The sequence below is a fragment of the Urocampus carinirostris genome, chromosome 17, assembly GCF_059441175.1.
Source record: "Urocampus carinirostris isolate Australia breed hairy pipefish chromosome 17, RoL_Ucar_1.0, whole genome shotgun sequence".
NCBI lineage: Eukaryota > Metazoa > Chordata > Actinopteri > Syngnathiformes > Syngnathidae > Urocampus > Urocampus carinirostris.
The window spans coordinates 9,465,610-9,488,069 of NC_142365.1; the positions used below are offsets into that span (position 1 = coordinate 9,465,610).

Genomic DNA, 22,460 nt, shown 5'->3' on the forward strand with positions numbered 1-22,460 from the left:
GGGAACCTGCAGTGTTTTTGCCTGCATGCACTGTAATTTTGGCCGAATTTGGTAGTGAAATATTTTCACAATTATGATTTTTTTGCGCAGGATGGATTTCCTTGGGCGCTGAGACGGTCTGAGCAGGGCGCAACTCGCAGACTAGAGGGAACATTGCATACCAACACAACCGCTTTACACATTGGGCTACCGCCTTTCTTCCCTTAAAAGTGCTTACAGATTTTTAAATAAAGAAGAAAAAATAGCTTTTTCAAATATTAACAACCACACTCAAAACACTAGTCTCGAACTAGTGTTTGAGTTCACGGCACAAAGGCTGTGCATGAATAAACAGTTAAATTTACATTTTTGTAAAAGTTTGCCACTTCCGGATTTAAACAAGCAGATGTTGCTATTAAATATTTTGGAGACGGATTGTACTCCGCGTGTAAATTACATTAACAATTACCAATTATTATAATAGAAAGGTTGGTATGTGTGCTACTCTGCAAAATGCCACTAAAATTATATAAAAAAGCTGTACGGAATTTGAAACTTTGTTACTCCCCTGCCATCTCCTGGCTCGTGTCACCATTGCAGCCTTGGTTCATTCGTGATGCTTGTGCAAGTACTCCTCTTTCTTTCCATCTTTTTGGGAATTTGCGTGCTAAAAACAGGCCTTTTCTTACTTTCACCATTTTCATAATACACCAGGGGTCTCTTGGTGCCCGCTGGCATCCAGGTGCCCCCTAAAGACTGCTGGTGTGCATGCGGACCTGTTCTGAAAATGGCTCACCAGTGGTAGGTCATTGTGATTTTCTTGTAAAAAAGTGTTTTTAGTGGTTGACTGTGTCTATTTAACCCCACCTCCCAAAAGTAACGTGTAATAACATAGTAACATAGTAATAACATGATAAGTTATTTTAGAAATGCATATCAAACAGGAAACGTTTTGCTTATTAGTAAAAAAAAGTAGCTCTCAGCTTGGAAAAGGGTTGGAGACCCCTGTGACACTCTGATAAATGGAAATATATATATATTTTTTTTTAAACCTGCTTGGACGAGCATGACGTCACTCCCTAGCACGCCCCCCTGCCCCTATTCCTTAAACTTAATGTGTTCCACCCCAAACAGCTCTGATAAAAGGAATATACAAGCAGATAGGCTTAGTGGAAAAAAAAGCATAAGGGCTCTTTGAACTTAGTTTGGCATTGTTAACACATACCTAATAGAGAAAATATTTAACTTTCAACTTTTAAGGACACCTAAAAAACGACATTTGTAGTTAAACTGTGCCCTGCAATGACCATATAATTCCACTAGACGCTGCTATTCTATAGTAAGAATGACTTCTAGTGCGAGTCTGATAAAAGTTATGTTCGTTTTCCCCCTTGATATCAGTCGAAAACATACGAAATCGACAGAGATATTTGAAAAAAAGTGAAAATATGTTAAAAAAGTGACAAATCAATGAATGGTCGTGAAAAAAGAATGGTTTAAGTGACGAGAACTGACGTACCAATGTGAAGGAATGTACGCGGTGAAAATAGTGAAGTGACCGAAACGTGGAGCAGTCGTTCTTTCAAAATAAGTGCTATACACATACATGATAATTTAAATTGCCGCGAAAAATGTTGAAAAATATCAGCAGTAAACTATGGATTATTTAGAACTACACAAAAACTGGCTCAATTAAAAAAATAGATTAAAAAAACATGAATTCAACTAATTTTATTATTTTTTATTGAAAGACCAAACAGGATATCGATTATTGTATTTTTCGCCCGGAGTATAGGCCACTCCAGGCGGTGACGTCGTCAGTCAGTCCGTGACGACGCCGACGAACGAACCCTTAAAACACCATAATACCTTTTTTTGTCCCCTTTTCGCACTAATTTGTCACCCTTTTCCCAAATCACGTCGTTTTAACTTATTTTTCATCGACGAACAAGCGGTAGAAAAAGATATATAAATATATATATTTTCCCGTTCCGCATGACGTAGCTTTCTTCTCTCGTCGTCGGTGTTCTCTTATCTTTTGATTTTCTTCCTCTCGACGGCGGTACCGGGTTTGCGGTCCGGTGGTACCAGGTTCGAGTCTCGGGGGTTTCCCACCCGGGCGACCCCGACGACGGTTCTGTCCAAGGAAGGTTGACACCACAGAAGACATGTCGTCGAAGCTCGCCTTTCCCAGCTAGTTAGCGGATATGTCGGCGGAGTAGAGGGCGAACCTGGATATACCTGGACTGGACTCGTCTGGACGGACCGACTGCTGTTCGGCCCCTGTCCTGCCTGAGAGTCCAAAACCCGAAGAGTTGTCCCCCTAAAGGAACGAATTTGGGAGTAAATTCCACTGACTGGTATTTTCAGGTGGTGGCAGTTACCTGAAGTGGAAAATTTGGCCTTGAACGACCTGCGGGATGACATCCGGCATGTCAGAAGACATGGTGAGCTTTATTCCTCCCACCCAATTCGGAAAGAAAAAAGAATCCGAAACAAATCTTAAGTACTACTGAAACCCCAATAGATTGTCACAGAAATAACGGATTCCTTCAAATAGACACCCGGGATACGACATTGCCGTGGGTTCACCGTATAGCGAGGAATGGAAATACGTAGCAGTGTCGTGAGGGTTCCTTTAAAACTGTAATCCTTTGCAGTTAATAATTACCTGTTGAATAATATAATCAGTAACGTAATCCGAATACTTTAATTTTAAAATAATGTCACCTCATTATTATCGATTACTTATGCTACTTCATCTAACCATCCATTATCTGAACAGTTTATCCTCAGTAGGGTCACGGGGATCCTGGAGCCCATACCAGCCATCTTCGGGCACTCAAAGACAGACCTCACACTAGCTCATTCACACCTAGGGACAATTTGGACCGGTGTTGTGCCGAGATTTGCATCCCCTGGCTACTATAACCACTTTTACTTCGTTTTAACTCACTTTTATATCACTTTTTGGGAATGTAATGGCGAACATATAACCAAAACTACTTCGTCTTGCATTTGTTGGGAATGTAATACAACTTAAACCATTCCGTCTTTGATTTGTTGTGAATGTAATCGAACGGTAATAATAATAATAATATAATAATATATTATATTATTATAATATTATTATTATAATAATAATAATTTCCTTGTATTGTCATTCTGTGTAACAATGTACACAGAACGAAATGTCGATTGCACCTGACCCGTTGTAGCGAGCCGATGCAGCCGCAGCCAACAGAGGGCGCCGCCGACCACTTTTTAAGTCTTAGGAATGACTCGGCCGGGGCGCGAACCACCGACCTCCCAGTCTCAAAGCGGGCGCCTTACCATCTAGGCTAATGCACACCGTATATAGATGACTTTTGAGCATGTAACATGTTAATTTTGCATTTTTCTACTCAAATCGCTCGTATTAAAACTGTTATGCACTCTACCATGAAGCTTATTTCAGCATAATAAGCTTCATGGTAGAGTGCATAACAGTTGTCAAAAGTGATTTATGTATGATACAAAGACGTAATGGATTAAGTTGTATTAGATTCCCAACAAATGCAAGACGAAGTGGTTTTGGTTATATCTTCGCCATTACATTCCCGAAAAGTGATATAAAAGTGAGATAAAACGAGGCAAAAGTGGTTATAGTAGCTAGGGGATGCAAATCTCGGCATAGCACCGGCCAATTAACATGCATGTTTTTGGAATTTGGGAAGAAACCCATTCAGGAACGGATAGAACATGCAAACTCCACATGGGGAGGCTTTGGTTGCTGGACTTGAACCCTGAACCTCCGAACCGTGGGACTGCGCGCTAACCACCGAGCCCCTGTACAGTCAACTTTTACTCGTAAAAGATAAAATAAAACTAAATATAAATAGAATTACCAAATTCTGATTAAGATAAATGAACAATATAACCTTGAAGAGATACAGAGGAAACCAAGATCAGATCGATGTTTGTAGTCCAACCCAAAAAGTGCTCATCTTTAGTCTACTGAGAAAAAATTAACTGTGTATGTGTGCAATGGAGACGGCAGAGCGAGAGAGAGGAGCGACTGGACATGGTAAACAAAGATACTGCGAACGAGAAAAAGAATAGAAAAATTGGAAACTAACGCGCACCTGACTACAATATTGTCCCCTGTAGTGTGCAACATAAAAAAAGCTTTTAAATGAAATTATAATCCTTATTTAAAAAAATTATAGGCCTACCTGTAATTAGATTAGCTTATTTTCAATGTAAATATCCTCATTACGTAACGCTGTTACATGGATTCGGTTACACCCCTAGCCTGGTAACTAGCTAATGCGTTGCAAACCACAGATACTCTATGTTGCATGTGTCAAACTCATGGTTGAAGTGCCAAATGTGTCCCACTACACCATTTATGTGGCCCGCGAGAATATCTGAACGTCTAAAGATGAATTAGTCAAAGAGTGCTTCAACCAAAAACTGCATTTCCCACAATTAGGGCTCAAAATTGGGGACCGGTTCCCAACGCTAATGTTTTAGGTCAACATAAGTCTTCCATCAAATATGATTGGCTAGCTCCAAGGTTCGTACAGGTGCTTGAAATCTTTAAAAAAGCTTGAATTTTAAGGTAGTGTTTTCAAGGATTGATAAGTGCTTGAATTTTGGGTGAAGTGCTTGTAAATGCTTACAAAATGACAACAGCACTGCTCACTAAGGGGTTAGATTTTTCATTGCATTTTTTCCTCGTGATTATCTCAAACTGGCATGAGTTTGTACGGAATTGTCTTGTGAAGCGCCATCGCCTTTTAGGGGTCGCGTCCAAGAGGACAGTTGCATGCTACACAGAGCACTATGAACTGTGTATTACGTATTAATTAGGGACATTTATTATGGCCCATGCAAGAAACTAAGGTAGTTTTCCCCAGGGGTAAATTGGGATTAGAAGAACTTCCTGCAATTGAAAATGTAAGCTACATATTACTGTCACCCAATACCTTTCTTTCAAAAAAGAGATTTGTCTCAAATGGATTCATGATGTTCTCAAGATCTAAAACTAATGTCTTGATAAATGAACATGCAAGATTAAAAATCACATATGTAAATCGCAGATATATCGGTGGCTCTGCAAAATTCATGATTCACATCGGATTTTTTTCTTCTAATAGTACTAGAGAAATTGGAAAATTAACTTTGCAAGTCTTTAAAAAGTGCTTGAATTTGTCCATTCAAAATTTGTACAACCTCTGAAAATAACAGGTAGTGGTAAAAAAAAAAGGTAAATGGTAACGCTTACGTGAAATACACGTGCATATGATTAATTACCATAAACAAATATATGTTATATAAGTCATTTGCCACTGGGCAATTTCCTGAATTTATGAAAGTTGCGAGGATCATTCCTATATTTAAAAACAGAAACAGTCACCAGGTCACAAATTATTCGCCGATATCAATACAATTGTCAAAATATCTCGAAATTATTTCTTATACGTCTTAAAAGCTTCATTAACAAGTATAAATTATTAAATGATAGTCAGTATGGCTTCAAAGAAACACATTCTACAGCTCTGGCATTGATTGATCCTGTAAATGATATAACACATAAAATAGACAAAAAGCTATATTCCGTCTGTATTTTCATAGATTTAAGGAAAGGTTTTGATTTTAAAAAATCACAGTATACTACTTCAAAAGCAACCGCAATATGGTATACGAGGAATCCCTCATCACTGGGTGAAATCATATCACTCAAACGGATCTCAATATGTACTGATGGGTGACAGCAATTCAAGTATTTTGAGCATTAACTGTGGAGTTCCTCAAGGGTCTGTGTTAGGACTTTATTGTTTTTATTGTATATAAATCCTTAAATTAAAATAGACTGTATTTGCTGACAACACTACACTACAATATTAGGTTCGGGTACAAATCTGCAGATATTGGACACATATATGACTGTAGGACTTAACAAAATAAAAGAATGGTTTGATTAAAAAACAAACTATCATTAAATGTATCAAAAACAAAGCTTAGGGTATTTGGGAAATCCAATAAAAACATTGACATACAAACAAAGATTTGTAAAATTAAAATAGAAAAAGTTTTCAGTGTCTCAGAGTGACTATAGCCATGATATAATCTAGAGACCCTAAATAAATAGCATCCAATCCAAATGAGCAAAAAACATTGCATTTATGAGAAGATATATTCTAAAAATGTACACTGCAGGTCTTAGGACGCATAGCCGATAAATATTTCCCAAAATATACCTAAAGTTTCACGAAGCACACACGATACTGAACTGAGTGAAGATGAAGAAAGGCATTGTGGGAGGTAGTTCATCAAATAACATACAGTTTTTGTAGTTTAATGATGCTAACCAATAGCAAACCAGCATTTTATTTGACGTCGACCAATAGCAGACAGGTATCTTGAAGACACAACTCGTCATATGCAAAAACACCGCACGGTTTGAGTTTTGTTTGCTCTGGGGCACATGAAATCATTTGTTAATGTGATATAGTGGGGAAAATACCATAAAAAGGGACCACAAAAAACTGTTTGTTCTATACTGTTAAGTGAAAATGTCATAAAGCTCCGTATCTTGGGAGTCTGCTATGTATGTATAGTGCTTAGATGTACATAGGAATCTGGAAAAAAATGACACTTTAGATATGTTAAACTCGTCATATGCACAAACACCGCAAGTTTGAATTTGAAAATTTTTTGTCAGGCATAATAGTTTGTTGTTGATGTTGTATAAGAGGGAAAATGCTGTAAAAACATTCCACGCTGTCAAGTGAAAACCCCGTAAGGGAGGACGCTTTACCCCTGGGGTCTACTTTACTACAAATAAACAGAACATTAGAAAGAAAATGGGGCATTTTAAATATAGAATTCCCAGTAGCAGTTGTATTTTTTAAAAGCCCCCCCTCACCCCTGCACGAAAATAAACACGTGCCTAAGACTCTCCGCATTTTACAAGAACCCAGGCTAAAATAAGCCCCTCTTTAACTACTTCGCACTACAGTTAATAAGGCCTGTTGAGGATTTTTCAAATATTTAAGAAACGCTCCAGGTTAGGTGGGCTTATTTTGTACTATCACACTGTATTTATTTTTTTCAGGAGGAAAATTGTAGTCTTTGACCTCTGAGGGTTTTTTCTTGTGTAAAGTTTTATAAATATCCTGATAGATGGATGAATACACCATAAGAAAAAAGCAAGTACAGAAAATGTTGACTTTGAGCGCAGTACACATTACTGCCTCATGGAACAATACGTTTTTTTACAAGGATTTGGGCACAAAATGGTACGCTGGTGACAAGAGTGGTACCAAAACAACAATTTTTATTAGTAGTACTTGTAAATCGGATTTTCAAAATATGTTTTAGGAAACACAATCTTATTTCCATTTGATGTATTGTGAATTAGTTTCGGTTTAGTTTGTAACCTGAGGAGATCGGACTAAAATGTTATTCTTTCTTTACCAAAATAAAAGTATTTGTTCCATTGGTGAATATTTAGTGGAAATAAAGTCATGTGTATATTATTTTCCTAGACAAAATTATTATTTTGTGCCTTCAAAATAGGGCTGCACGATTTTGGGAAAAAAACCTCATTGCAATTTATCAGACCTGTATTGCAATTTTGATACGACTTTCGATTTAAAAAGAAACGTTTATTTTCTGTGGTAGTTTGTTTTTTTTGGAAGAACTCAAACATACTAAAACTTACCTCAATGACGTTATTACCGACTGAGAGTATACGACAGTGACAAAATCACAACTGCAGATTTACAAATCACTGAATTGCAGTTGAATAAATGGTCTTTTTGCAACTATACAAAAGAACAACGGAAATAGAGGGATTCTCTTTTAAGTGCAAGAAAGCGATTTAGAGAGCAGCTGGCTTGCTACACGCTAGCCTCTGATAACCCGCGACTCAAGCAAGGTCTCCAGGCGCGTTCCGCGATGATTAAAATACAATAGTATCCTACGAATTGTCGCTCCAGGTCATCTATTGAATTGGTAATGGATCTGGAGTTGATGACTAGCCACGTTCGGCAGTGGTGGCTTAAGAGTTGTTAGCCTAGCTGTTAGCTTTCCCTTCCGACGCCGCTTCAGTCGATTCCCAGTGTCGATAACAATCAACCGAGCACCTGCCGGTGATGAGCATTTCCTTACGCTATTCTGACTTTTCTCAAAGTCCTGTTTAATTGATAAATTTATTTTCAATGTAATGAGTCGCTAAAGCTACTAGCTGTCGCTTTGGTTTAGGTGGCCAGTTGTGAATGGGTTGTTTAACTGACAGGTTACAAAAGCCTATCACAGTGGCAACCATTTTGCAAACTTTGCCACACCTTTATTGCCTAGTGCCATTTAAATGTGCCTCTGATCGTCCGGCGCTGTTAAAACCCGAACTGTGTCAACTCACGTTTGCCAAATACTCCATCACTCAAATAACAAACTTTAACTCTAAATCACAGGTGTCAAGCAGGCGGCCCGCGGGCCACATCAGGCCCGCTAAAGGATAGAATCCGGCCCCCCGCGAGACAACACTCAGAGAAGCGCAAGAGATAAACAAGCTTCAGGTTGAAATATGTCAACTTGATGTTGCCAAAGCCAGGTTCCTCTCACAAAGACACAGTACTTGTATTTGTTTCTCTCTCTCTCTCTCGCTCTTTCTCTCTCTCTCTGTCTTTTACACCCCTTTTCTCCCACTCTCTCTTTTACACCCCTTTTCTCCCACTCTGTCTCTTTCACTCTCTGTGTCTCTATTTTTCTCTTCATTTGTTGCTCTTTCTCTCTCTGTGTCTTTTTAACTTCATTTGCTCTAACTACCTTTTTTCTTTTTCTCTTTCTCTCTTCCTACCCTTTGCGCTTTCTTTTCTTTTTCTCTCCTTCTGTCTTTCTATTTCTCTTTGGATTTCTTTCTTCCTCCCCTTTTCTTTTCCCCCCTCTCTCACGACTTTTTATCTCTTGTTTCTCACGCTCTCTCCCCCTCTCTCTTTTTCTTTCTTTGTCCCGCCCTCTCTCCTTTTCCCTCCCTCTTTCTCTTATTTCTTTATCTCTTTTTCTTTCTCTTTAATCTACTATTCCGGCCCCCGACAGAATCTTTGTTCTATCGTGTGGCCCCCGAGTTAACCGTACTTCAAAACCAAGACAATAGGTTTGCGTTTATAAAGGGCCGCAAGAATCCTAAAGTTTCCTGTTGAAGCATTGAAATTTGAAGAATTCAAAAGATACTAACTTGGGCGTCCTTTTAAAGGTCTCAAATATCAAAGACACAACTCTCATGGTAACATTAGTTAAAAACAGATCTCCCCCTTGCTAAAAACAACACATTCTGTCAGCGTTTTACGCAATTGTCACTTGAGGAATCGCAGTTGCACCACAGTGACTTCTATGAACGCCTTTGAGGATTCATCTCGTGTTTAGAAGGTCAGAAATAAGACTTGTGATTATAGCCATAATCCATGCCATCATGCTATTTTTAGCCACCAGAGCTGTGAGTAGACCTTCAGTAATCGGGCAGGCTTGCGTGTCGGATTGAGACGGTGGGTTCGGGTAGCAAGATGTTTTGAGTTGTGAACAAATCCAGTTGTTTTTTAAATTCTCAATTCATTCTTAAAAGTGGTGTCTTTGATGTTCAAACTAGAGTTATGGAGAGTTGTCTTTAACATTGCCATTTGTTGTGGGAAGGGGTTGGGCGTTTTGTGTTTTGCATAGTTTTAACGTGAGTGTTTTTGGCTGTGCAAGAAGCCATGTGTCTTTGAGTGTTTGATGCTGTCATTGACTTTAGGTCACGTGCAAATGACCGGACGCAGGCCTGATTCGAACATTTGGGTGGAGTGGTGGCCTGATGCCTGCGTGCACGTGTTTTTTAACGGTTATGACATCATGTCAACCCCGCCTAAGAATGTGCTTTCAGTCACGCTTCCGCAATTTCAGTCATTGACGGATTGTGAAACCTGCCATGTAGTACTCATGATTGCTTGTGTGTTCGGGTGCTTAAAATCCTCAAAATGGTTGCATTTTAATGTTAGTTTTTTTGTGGTTGTCGCCATGTTTCACAACAAGTCTGCTCAAAAATGACACAGACACTGCTCTGTATTGGCTTCGCTTTCCCATCGCATTTGATCTTCCTTTGTGATCAACTGCAGCTAGTATTAGTTTGTACAGCGTTGTCGTATGAATCGCCACCTATGGGTGCCCAGGAAAACAGGTACATGCTACACCTAAACAGGGAACTATGAAATGTGTATTAGTGCAAGGATTACGCATCAATTATGGACAATATAGAAAATGAAGGTAGCGTTTCCTGCTGGTAATATGTAATGTGAAAAATTCCTGCAACTGAAAATGTAAGTAAGTACATATTACTGTCATTTTTACCCAAACACCCATATGGAGAGAGATTTGTCTCACAAACAAATATATTTGTGATTTACTCAAGATCTAAAAAAACATCGGTCTTGAAACATGCACACGCAATGATAAGAGTCACATATGTAAATTGTAACCATTAGTAGCTCTGCAAAATACATGATTCACACCGGATTTTTTCTGGTACTGGTACCAGAGAAATTGAAAAATTGGCTTTGAAAGTCCTTAAAAAGTGCTTGAATTTGGCCATGAAAAAGGTGTTCGAACCCCGAAAGAAGAAAAAGAAAAAAGTCAGTTTTGTGGATGTGTCTTTCGCAGTGGTTTAAAACCAACGTGCTGCAGGAAATTTCAAATTTAAATGTATGTTTAACTACTATTTATTTATTCTTTTTCAATAGAAAAACAAAACACATTGAATTAATATTGGAAGAATGTTTTCTAGTGGAAATTACAGTATATATGCTAATTTTAAGTAATTTATTTATTTTTGTTGACTTTGTATTTGTTTGGATAACAACAAGTTGAAATGTTGTAAACTTACAAAAGAGATTTGAGTTAGATACAATAAACAAATTCCCTAACTAATTCCACGGAAAATTTTATTTACTCTTGGTCTGAAGTGACAGGTAGAGCTGTAAAATCCTCCTCATCTTTAATATTAGTCCCAATCATTGATCAGATTTGTCCATGCAGCTTAGGAAGTCTTTTGTCTTCTTCATATTTCATGATAATTGCAAGCTTTGTTTCCAAGGTTATCATGTTTTTGCTTCTCCCCAAGGCATCACCGCAAGCTTTGGGAGCCATTGTGTACAAATTCAGTAAAAATAAAATAAAAATCCAGTATGTTATCACTGACTCATTTTGCAAAGCACACGAAATTCTGAACTGAAGGAAAAGAAAGACATTATGGGAGGTCATTCAGCCAATAGCATATTGGCGTGACTAATAATAGCAGACCATCATTTCATATGATGTACTCAAATCGCGGACTTTACAGATACAATAATATGCTAAATAATTTGTTGATAGTGCTATATAGTGGGTATAACGCTAAAAAGTGGGGTGGAAAAAACATCTTGTTTCACACCGTAAAGCGAAATGGTCATAAGGTGGGGATGCTGTATCCAGAGTGTCAACTGAATGTGAATACTACTTAGTTCAAAGTATAAGTACACTTCAGTACGTGTAGAGAATATGTCTTTTGTGCGTATTTCTGCTGATGGGAAGAACATGAAGTCATTTGGGTCCTGCTTCACAGGAAACGGTCACGTACGATCTCGCCATCTCATCTTGCGGTTAATAGTTGACGAGGTCCAGCCGACAGCAGGAAGTGCGCTCCATATCGAGCAAACGGCCTGCTACCAGTAAGATCAATATGAGCCCCGGTTCATTGAGCAGCAGTCACGTTGTGCAGTACACACAACGCACAGTTATATGAGAACACCCACTGATAGAAAACCGGTCTGGTGATGTGTGGACCGATCAGACGTCCTTCTTTTGGGTAAAAAAATAATGACTGTCATTACAAAATAGAACATACAAGAATGCGCACGCTGAAGGAGTGGGTTTGTTTTGTACTCGATGTTTTTGCACCATCGTCCTGAGGAATTACATCATCAGCGATGATTTCACCTTTGGCCCTCAGAGCAGCAAACGTTCTCGCACGTGCTGCATGTTTGCCTTCGTCCGTGCTCAACGCCCTGCAGGAGTTGACTGTTGACCTGAATTCAAGTGGAATGTCATTAACAGAAGCTAACAGCCTTGGAAGTAAAAAGCTCATTAAATTTAATGGGGGGGGGGGCTTCATCACGTATCTCATCTCCGTAATGACAATACATAAAATAACACATTATAGTGTTTGCTCGAATCTGAAGAAGGTTCCCCTTTTCATGGTTTTGTTGCTTGTGTGTTCCCTTTTAGATCAACCTGAGATTGATCCTGGTTAGCGGGAAGACCAAAGAGTTCCTGTTTTCTCCCGAGGACTCGGCAACCGACATCGCCAAACACGTATATGACAACTGGCCAGTGGGTGAGCCGGGACTTCTTTTTTTTAGAAATGTATTTATTGTCATTGATAACCACTTGGTGAACATTGTTTGCAACGCGACTCTATGATAAACAAATTATCGTAGAGTAATGCCCCTTGTTCCTAGGACGTACGAATAAACCTCCATAGATACATATTTTACGCCAAAGGGGGATGAGGCATCTTGCAATTAAAACGCACATTGATGCAGATATTAATCATCATCACACAGAGACATATCATCAATGTTTTGATTACATTCATAGAATTCGTCAATGTGCATCTTTGTTAATCATCCATAATCAATACAGGGTGTCCCAAAAATAAGTAATAACTCAATTATTTATTCTTTATAGACTGGACCATTGAATCGAGTTTTGGAAGCCATAGTTGACTTTGAAGAAAGGGAATTTATTGTAAAATGCTACTGAAAGTGCAAAAGACAAATTTAGGAGGGAGTTTAACAAAGACCCCGCCACCATAAATTACCGTCACTCAAATTGGAGATACGTTTGAAGCTGATGGAACTGTTCTGGACGCACATGAGAAGCTTTCCGTAAGACCACGTTAATCAACCCCATAAAAGAAGGCAAATTACTGGAAATGTTCCAAGAAAGTCTTGGCGGCAAGCTAGTCGTGAGGTATGCATTTATAAATCGTCTGTTTATTGCATCATGAAACGTCAGTGGAGAAGTTAAATTCCAAAATGAATCCACTTTCCACACAAAGATGGTGTGGTGTAATGAGGCCGCATTCAAATTAAACGGTTTGATTAACACACAATTCCACCTAATGGGGCTTGAGAATCCCCATGTAATCATCGACCACCATGTTAATTTACCAAGAATTAATTGCGTTTTCATACTTCCAGTAGCATTTTAGATTAAATGTCCTTTTTTCAAAATCAAGTCTGGCTACCATTACTCTGTTCAATGGGTTCAGTCTTAAATGACTTAAATAAATGCAAAATATTTAAACCCTTAGCTGCTAAAATGTGTATACCTTTTTTGGGTTTACTCTCACTCTTGCTCTTGCACACACACACACACACACTTCCACTAGTTTGGCCCCTGTGAGAATTTGTATTCCGCAATGTGGCCCCTGAGCTAAAATGAGTTTGACATCCCTGCCCTAAGTTTTAAGTGCATCAGAAACTAATCTAATGAAAATGGTGCCATGGCGTCTTGCAGAGTCATCAACATAGCCCACAAAATAATGGGCTGCTCTTTGCCCAGTTTGGAGGACATTGCCGGCTAGCGCTACTGTAACACAGCTTTCAACGTTATCAAGGACTTCCCTCAGTCATCATTTCATGAGAATGGCTAAGGTTCATTTCATCAGCGAATGCGTATGATGCATCAGAAGGAAGACAAGAAAAGCATGACTTAAATGTTTGACGTTTGCAGACTGGGAAGAAGAGCAAGTCAGCAGGCCCAACATCCTTCGGCTCATTTACCAGGGACGCTTCCTGCACGGCAACGTAACGCTAGGAGGTACACACATACTCTCACACATATTCTCACACTAACAAACGTAAACTCGCACTCACGCTACGTGGCTTGAAAGCTCTTGGCTGCCTTGCGCGTACGTGCGCGTTTCCCCTCGAGCAGCAGAACAGAGGAAGCTCAGTGTTGATGACAAGCGTCCTTTGAGCCAGACAGGAAGTGGATGAGGTAAAAGGGAGCGAGCGAGGACATGCATTTGGGAGTTGACTTTGGGTTTAAGGGCAACTGATTCATATCTGACATTTGGCTTAGAAAAAATAGTTGTTTTATAACGGCTACAAATTATTTTTCCTGGCATGTTCGGCCCGAAACACCCAGTTTGGATTTAATCCCATTACTACATCTTTCTCCTTGTCACTTTGTCTTGTTTAGCTTTCTCCTCTTCTTCCACTTCTTTGGTGAGGGCAAGGGAACTGTTTATTCCCAGGAATTAGGACCATACAGTAATCTTTCGGTTCTCGCGGTTAATGGGGACCAGACATATAAAACCAATTCGATTCCAAAATCTGTGAAGCAGCGAACTCGCGATAACGTAACCGTGAAATAGCAAGAGATTACTGTATTTCCTGCTTAGCACGTCATCATTTTGTGCTGCGTTTGTTATGGCGTAACATTTTGTTAATTTTTTTTTGTTTTTGTTGATAATTTCACTCTGCTTGAAAACGGTAACGTTGAGACTGGTTACAACAATAGGTTTACAAACAATTTAAGTATGTTGTCTGACGTATACTGCGCTTAACTTTATTCTTCCTCATCTTCACATTGGTTCATGCCGGTAGTCTTTTTTTTTTTTAATGGTACTGAACAAATTGGAAAATTCTCTTTGAAAGTCCTTAAAAGGTGCTTGAATTAGGCCATGTAAAGTGTGTCAACCGGGTGGAAACCTTTGTTGGCCTGGAGAGAGGTGTGCGCCACCAGGCTGGACTTGCCCAAAAACACACCACAGGAAATGGCTACAAAAATAAACCATTAATTCATATGAATCCTATTTATTTTGTTTGATCTTATTTGTGTGGCAGGTCTGAAACTTCCTGTGGGCAAGACCACCGTCATGCACTTAGTGGCCAGAGAGACCTTGCCTGAGCCCAACTCCCAAGGTAACCAACACCACTGGTCGTTTAACAATCGTAACATACTAGTCAGATGTTCAATACTCAAGGATTGCATTTTACTGATTACTTGAAATACCGTTGGATGAGAATGTACGTCACATTCAAACAATTAACCTTTGCCGTCAGAAATAACTTTATCTACATGGGAGGTATTTTGACCATGGAATGTCCCGACATTAGTTGCGCGAACCAATAAATATAATATATATTTTTTATAATGCCCCCCGTAGAGTGTTTCGTTTCGATGCTTTTTCTTTGTTGATAACTCATCTAAAGCATTAAAAAGACAAAATACACTATGTCACAAAAGTGATTACACCCCTTACATTTCTGCAAAGATTTCATTATGTTTAATGGAACATCGATGAAACAATATCAATTTGACAGAATGAAAAGAAGTATGTCAACAAAGGCCATGGCACACTGGAAGTATATCCTCTGGTCTGATGAGACAAAGATTATTTTTTGGGTGTTGGAATGTCATGGTTTGGGGCTACATGAGTGCAACTGGAATTGGGAGTAGCATTTCATTAAGCAAGGATAATGTGGAATACTGGATCAGAGAATGTTCCCAGTCCTCCAGAAGCTGGGCAATGGTTTTGCCCGGCAATAATCCCAAATACACTTCTAAAATTACTATGGCTTTTCTAAAGGGGCTATTGGTCCAGATCTAACCCAATACAAAATCTTTGGGGCATCCTAAAGTGGAAGGTGGAGAAGCACAATATCTAGAATATCCCCCCCAGCTCAGTCCTGTTGTCATAGAGTAGTGGGAGAGCATTCCGGTGGCAATTTTTGAGGCTTTGGTGAAGTCCATGGTCAGGAGGATTAAAGTGTTCCTGCAAAATCATGGCTGCCAAAGAAAATATTGAACTTCAAGAGCTTTTACTTAAGTGTGTACTCACTTTTGTTACCAGGGGTTCAGCTACTGATGGCTATATTTTGAGAAATAAATTGACCCTGCTATAACAGCTTTTCACAGACTACCTTTCGTTTTGTCAAATCGATGTTTCTTCAGTGTTGTTCAGTTAAACATTATGATGAAATCTCTGCAGAAATGTGAGCATTTCTGTGGCATACTGTATGTAAACATACCTCCCATGGGCTAATTTCATCCAAAATTCCATTTTAGAAGATTGCTTTAAGAAAAACAAGGATAAGTGTTATAACAAGCTTTTAGGAAACGTAATTTCACATTTAGAAATGTACCAGCGCTGTGGCTGAATTTTGGAAGTGTTAAAAAAGGCCTTTTACGAAACGAACCTCTTATGCTCTTCACACTTCCATTAGAAACACAGAAGTAGTATTATTTAAAGTGATTTTAATTCGAACATGTGATGAAACTAGAATTATAATTATACAAATGTGCTTTTGAGAGCAGGTTTCAAGTTATTTAGATGTTAAAAACATATATAAGCTACATACAAACAATCATATGTTGTGATACTTTTCATACAAGTTATTTTTCTTTTATTCACACAACAAAAGGGTTTTATACCCATAGAAGAGATCATATTAACTGTTTTTAAGAGCATGTCAATCCTATTTAAAGAATTATTTTCCTTTTTAATGACGCACCCCGCACATCCAAAGAGACTCAAATTCACCCAATCGTTGTAAAGCTCCATCTGTGCAGCAGACATTATGTCCCTGGATGTCTTTTTGCAACATAGAGGACCGAAACTCGTCGGATTAGCTTCTCCGTTTTGTTAAGAATGGACGCTGCCATGCCTGCTGGCTGAAGAAACCGGTCAGCCGTGAATGTAACTTGGCGTGCGGCTCATTTCCGCCTATTCGGCTATTTTTTTTTCATCACAACCCTCCAGGCTTTATAACAGTTGTGGCGCAGTTTGTTTCAAGTGGAACATCCCGTCAGTCGCGGTTTACCACGTTGCAAAAAAAGGCGATGCGTTTTATTGTGCTCAGGTCAGAGGAACAGGGAGAAGAGCGGGGAGCGCAACTGCTGCATCATCCTCTAAGCGGAAGCTTTCGGAATATCCGACCTCTGGCCCAGACTTGACAACTTGAGACCTACCCGCTCCACTCCCGCACTCTCAAACTCTTTACAACGAATCCACGTTCGACCTCCAAACTGATTCCGGTCTCTTTTTGTTTTGGTTACGCTGTTTTTTCTCAAGCTTCTCACTGGCATCCACAATTTGCAATGGGTTGCCACGGTGACGATGCCTTGATTCTTCTTGTTTGCATTTAAACAAGTGCGTTATTTAGCCAACGCGGATGTTGGCGGTCATCTCCACACCAAGAACACAATGAAAATGGGTTCCCTCCGTGCACGTAGAGTGATGCCTCGGTACTCGACCATGATCCGATCGGGATCGGTGTTCCAACAGCATATTGTTCGAGTAACAAACCATTTTTTCCTCATACGAATTAACGGCATGTATTTTAGATGTTCTATGCATTCCAAACCACCTTTAATATTAACATAACATGTACCTAAACAACCATAAATTCCCCAGATATTAATAAAAGCTGTACTCGGAGCTACCAAATATTATGAATCTTCTGTCGTTAACTACACCAGTTGATAGCAAATTTTTAAAAAACATGCATTTATTATGAAAACTATGACAATTGAAAAAATAAGCAATGTTAATCTTTACTTCTCTAGATTGTTAGGTTCTCTTGGTTTAGATACAAAGGGTAGTTCAATATATTTCCTGTGCATCCTTTAACAAAGAGTGCCGTCTAGAGCAAGGGTCTCCAACGTGGTGCCCCCAGACAGCCCCCCTAAGAAATAATGAAAAATTAAATGATCTGCATTTATATAGCGCTTTTCAAGTCAATGACTTCCCAAAGCGCTTTACAATGTGCTCCACATTTCCCAATAGCGGCCTTGCAGCCATGTAAGGCGCTAACCTGCTTATTGGGGGTATTAGGGGTTCAGTGTCTTACCCAAGGACACTTCGACATGTAACACAGACGAGCTGGGATTCGAACTGGGATCCCTTGATCCCAAGACGAGCGCTCTACCTCCTGAGCTACTGCTGCCCCATCTGAACATCTGAGTAGCCTTTAGACTGGTTCCGAAAACGAATCACGGGTCATTGTGATTTTCTGGGAAATGTGATTTCTTACTGCCATGATGTTCAGCGGTTGACTGGGACTATTTAAACCTTTATTTATAACAACTGGGTAATAGCATGGTGATAACATGTTATTTTTAGACTGAATATCAAACCTTTGCACTAAATGGTAACAAAAAGTAGCTCTCAGCCTCAAAAAGGTTGGAGACCCCTCATCTAGAGGAATCCATCAATATCAAAAGTGCTCTATAAAGCTCGAGTTGGCCATCACTATTTACATTTAAATAGCTAATACTTGATTGCTACAAATCTTAAACGGTTATATTCATACTAAAATTGTACATTTAAGAGTATTAATGATTTCTATTTTGTTGTTTGCAATTCTTTTAAGTAATAACATAGTCCCAAAAAACACTTCCACCTTAAAAATTGTTTGAATTTATTCTCAGCATCTGAATATCCCCTATCCATTCTGGAATACAATTTTTAATATTCGGCAGCTCTGTGGACCTAAACAACTATAAATGCACACAATATTATAGTATGTGTACCCATAAAACAGTATTTATTCAAAAGTGTATACAATATTAGACTTAATAAAGATATTAAACAATTTACTGTAACTTTAAGCAGTGTGGTTCGACGGCAGGCTCGCATGTAACACTTATTTTCTCACTTTTCCTTCCCTTTATTGCTTTCTTTCGGGGTACCCTTTATTATGTTCTATTTTCTTAATATGATCTACTTTCTATTATATAGAAATCCAGTAAAACACGCTAATATTGACAATACTCAACACGTGTTGTCAGACTGGCAATCTCGCTCCAAATGATGCTAACCAATGGGGCTAGCGTAGCCAAGATGGCCGCTTGTTCGATTTCCGATTTGTCGTACGAATATACCAGTGGGTTTTTAACTATTTGGTAGATTTTTTTATAAGACCGGTTTCCTTTAATTTTTTATCCATCTAGTTATGGATTCATTAAAGTTTATAAATAATCTGAATATAGTTATAAAACTAAATAAAATGCAAAGTCCCTAACTGGACATTGAGTCTTTAAACCTTTAATATGTCACAAAAGCAAAGGATGTAACGTTAACGCCGCAAAAATGCTGTGATACTCTCAATATTGGCACAAAATAGGTTTAATGATTTAGGATCTTGGTTGAAAGGCGCTTTACACTGAAAAACAACAGGGGCCAGATGATGCTGGTGCTGTATCTGACTCAGATCAGGCTTCTCCTGCTACTGGTAACCATGAAAACCAGTACCCTTTATCATGTAAGGGAGCAAACCTCATCCTAAAATAAACAGCCTGGAGAGGGATGGCCGGCTGTACTTACCCAAGACACACCAAAGGTACTGATGCCCCGACAACCCTGGTGGTTAAAGGATCGGTGAACCGTGAACAGAAGCAAAAAAAATATGTTCAGATAGCAACCCGTTCGAGTGCCCAGGTATCACTTCATTCCCATTTGCGTTCTAACCATTATGACGTCCATTTTGCACACCACCTGCTATTTCACGCACATTCTTCAACACGCACATGCTTATAAGGCGGGATGTATGATCGAGAATTCATTTGTATGCCGTTTTTATGTAAATACGTGTTGAGGGTGTGTCATTCGCTTCCCGCTTCGTCCCGAGTAAATGATGGCGGATTATGCTTGCAACGGGCTTCATTTTTCTTGTTTTTTTGTGTTTTGCTGTTTATAAACATCTTTATTGCAAATGTGTACAGGAACTAAATCATGTTTCAAATGTAAATAACTCAACACACACGTGTCAACTAAATAAAGATGATTGAAAATCGTGTGACTGATGTTGATGTGCTGACGTTTTCGGGTTTAAAGACTGATAATTGTACCTTTTTAGGGGGGTCTGTATTGTGTTATGAATACAGACGCTGCCCTAGTTACGAACGAGGTTCCGGACGATCGTTGGTAAGTTGAATTTGTTCGTAAGTTGCTTCAGTGCAATATTTTGTATGTTTAAGGCTTGTATAAGTAACCTGAATTGTTTTGTACTAAAAATAAACATTTCATAAAAAAATATGCTCTATAAAGATAAATAAAATTAAGTTCAACTTACTTTTGGAAGATGCGCTTCAAGAGGTCCTTAGAGAGTGGTTAAAAAAAAGCGATCCAACCATTTTCTCAACTGCTTTCTTATTCCACTTTCATTTTAAAAGAAATGGCTCGCCTCTTCTTTACATTTACACCAACCGTGTATTGAATGGATGCACAAGATATTAAAGAATAAAAATGTTCTGTGCTGGAGATACAGTATAGAATGTTTACACACAAACTAGGAAGAGGATTTCTTCTTCGGGGTGGATGCTGGGTGACCTCTCACAGCGCCACATGCCGGTAGCGGCGAAAAGAAGCACTACAGTACTGCCCTGTACTCTGAAAAAAAGTGCAGAATACAAAATCTAACTTACTGTAATGTCCGGCTATTTTTCGACATACCGAAAAAAGTATTCATATCTACCGTTTTTCGTAAGTCGAATGGTTGTAAGTAGGGGAGCGTCTGTGTCTTGATAGAAAGTAAACAGTCATGTCATGCACTGACTCACTTCTCTGAGTGAAAGCCAGCTTCACATGGCTCGCCTCACCCTGCACCTAATGTTATCACATTTCTTAAGCCTTTTTTTTGGGGTATATTTTGTCCTCGGCTGAAAGTGCAATTTTTGGCTGTGACTACAATCTTCTGGGTTGAAAAAAATGTCCTTTTTTCCTCAAATGTGTATCAATTACACTCTTTAGTTGTATTCTTCATTTTATTTTTAAAAATAATAATAATCGGGAGTTTTTAATTTCATCCCCCCATTATAATGGGGAAAAGGACGGGTGTTTTATTTTCCTTATTGTTCAATACATGTTTTTATACAGCACTTTAAATTGAGTTTTGTTGTCTTAAAAATGGTGTACAAATACATGTTTGATTTAATTTGATATTCGCAAAACATGTCAAGACTTGTTTTTAAAGGGAACTGCGGCTGAAAACAAGTGACCATGCTGCCTCCGTCTGGTTGAGACACGTAACTGCAACACGGGCATTCATTTCGATGACGCTGGTAAAGGTAGCAATATCGTTTTTATGGATAGTGATAAAAAAGGTTATGTTTAAAAGGAGAGTTATTTAGCGCATCTTTGTTAGTGTCTGGAGTACCTCCCACCAGCAGAGGGCCCTAACTGGGGTTTTGATCACACATGTTCCCTTTCATCCTGAAGCCTAAAAAGACATTTTTGTTCAGGTAAACTCTGCCAGGTCATTTTAATTTCTCCTGTCATCCTCCTTGTGTTTTGTGTCACTTCCAAACCAGGTTTGTTTGTTTTTCAGTTTGTTACTTTATTCCTGGTAGTTTCCATTTCCAGTTTCGCTTCTTGTTTCTGGTTTGGATATTTTGTTAGTATATTTTATGCCCACTTGTTTGTTTGGTACTCTGATCCTGATTTTGTTAATAAATACGTAGTCTTTTTGAGCACTTGTGACTGCAGTACCCGACTCCCCCTCTTGGGTTCATCCACACCCCAAACCAAACACTCTGCAAAAAAACTTCATGAAGAGGAAATATTGATCTTATCATATAACAAGCATATTTCAAATACTTGTAGGTCGATAAATATGCATTATTATACATAACATGAGCCATGCCTAGAAGGAGTTGACAGTTATCCGCTATCTTCCTCATCAGGGTATCCCAAAAAACTAATATTACACTGTCCCTTTAAGTCAGTAAACAGTCTTATTTTAGAAACTTATAATGAGAATGAATATATTGATCAATTTTATACAATATCTTAGTTATTATGATTAATTCTGTATTTATATATATTTAAGTATTTAATACAAATTAATGAGAGTCTTACTATGGTATGGTAAACACTGCAATTTAATATACATTAGCCCTTAATAGCTTCTTTAAAATGTATTAATTATTCAAAAGTATTAAGACCAGCTTGACAGGAATAAAGATGGCGCCTTAGTAGGAGGGGTCTAAACTTGCGCCCCCCTGATTGTACATTTACTGTACATGGGGCCATTTAAATTGACGGGGTCCCTCATCGACTTGCATGCTGTTCCTTCAAGTATGATGTCCCCTAGTGGAATTCAGGGGTACTGCACATTCTACTTAAATTATTCAGAAGCCTATTTTCTATTTTTAAGGTAAAGCTTTTAGATTTTCTACGATAAAAGCGCTCCTGCTCTTTGACTATTAGTTTTAATTTTATTCCCTGAAATTTCTATGAAGCAGAGATCTCAAACTCCATTTTTCTTGGAGTCCGCTAGAGCAAGGGTCTGGGTGAGGTGGAGCCAAATTGGGTTTTCCAAAAGAAAATATCTGATAGAAACATTCCGCTGATCTCGAAACCAGTCATCTATTGTTTATTGCATGGTTAGCGTCCAAGATGAACCCGCAAT

At 38.7% G+C, this 22,460-nt stretch overlaps 1 protein-coding gene and 1 long non-coding RNA gene across 2 annotated transcripts; one reads left to right on the forward strand and one right to left on the reverse strand.

Annotated features, from left to right (window-relative positions):
- Positions 1–1,695: 1,695 nt before the first annotated feature.
- Positions 1,696–2,602, reverse strand: LOC148349154 (uncharacterized). The gene is made up of 2 exons (XR_015847265.1): positions 2,364–2,602; positions 1,696–2,302 (listed from the first exon to the last, which is right to left on the reverse strand). It is a non-coding gene; the product is annotated as an uncharacterized LOC148349154 (long non-coding RNA).
- On the forward strand, positions 1,775–19,847 carry ubl3a (ubiquitin-like 3a). The gene is made up of 5 exons (XM_088320954.1): positions 1,775–2,426; positions 12,262–12,370; positions 13,774–13,860; positions 14,892–14,969; positions 16,911–19,847. Exons 1-5 carry the CDS (start codon positions 2,400–2,402, stop codon positions 16,961–16,963), a joined length of 354 nt encoding a protein of 117 aa, XP_088177080.1. The 5' UTR covers positions 1,775–2,399; the 3' UTR covers positions 16,964–19,847.
- The last annotated feature ends 2,613 nt before the right edge of the window (positions 19,848–22,460 follow it).

Excerpts from the sequence above, each read along its gene's own strand:
- ubl3a (XM_088320954.1), top strand. The coding sequence starts at position 2,400 with ATGACATCCGGCATGTCAGAAGACATG. Across the intron at positions 2,427-12,261 it reads CCGGCATGTCAGAAGACATG|ATCAACCTGAGATTGATCCT; the intron begins GTGAGCTTTATT and ends GTTCCCTTTTAG. Across the intron at positions 13,861-14,891 it reads CGGCAACGTAACGCTAGGAG|GTCTGAAACTTCCTGTGGGC; the intron begins GTACACACATAC and ends TTTGTGTGGCAG.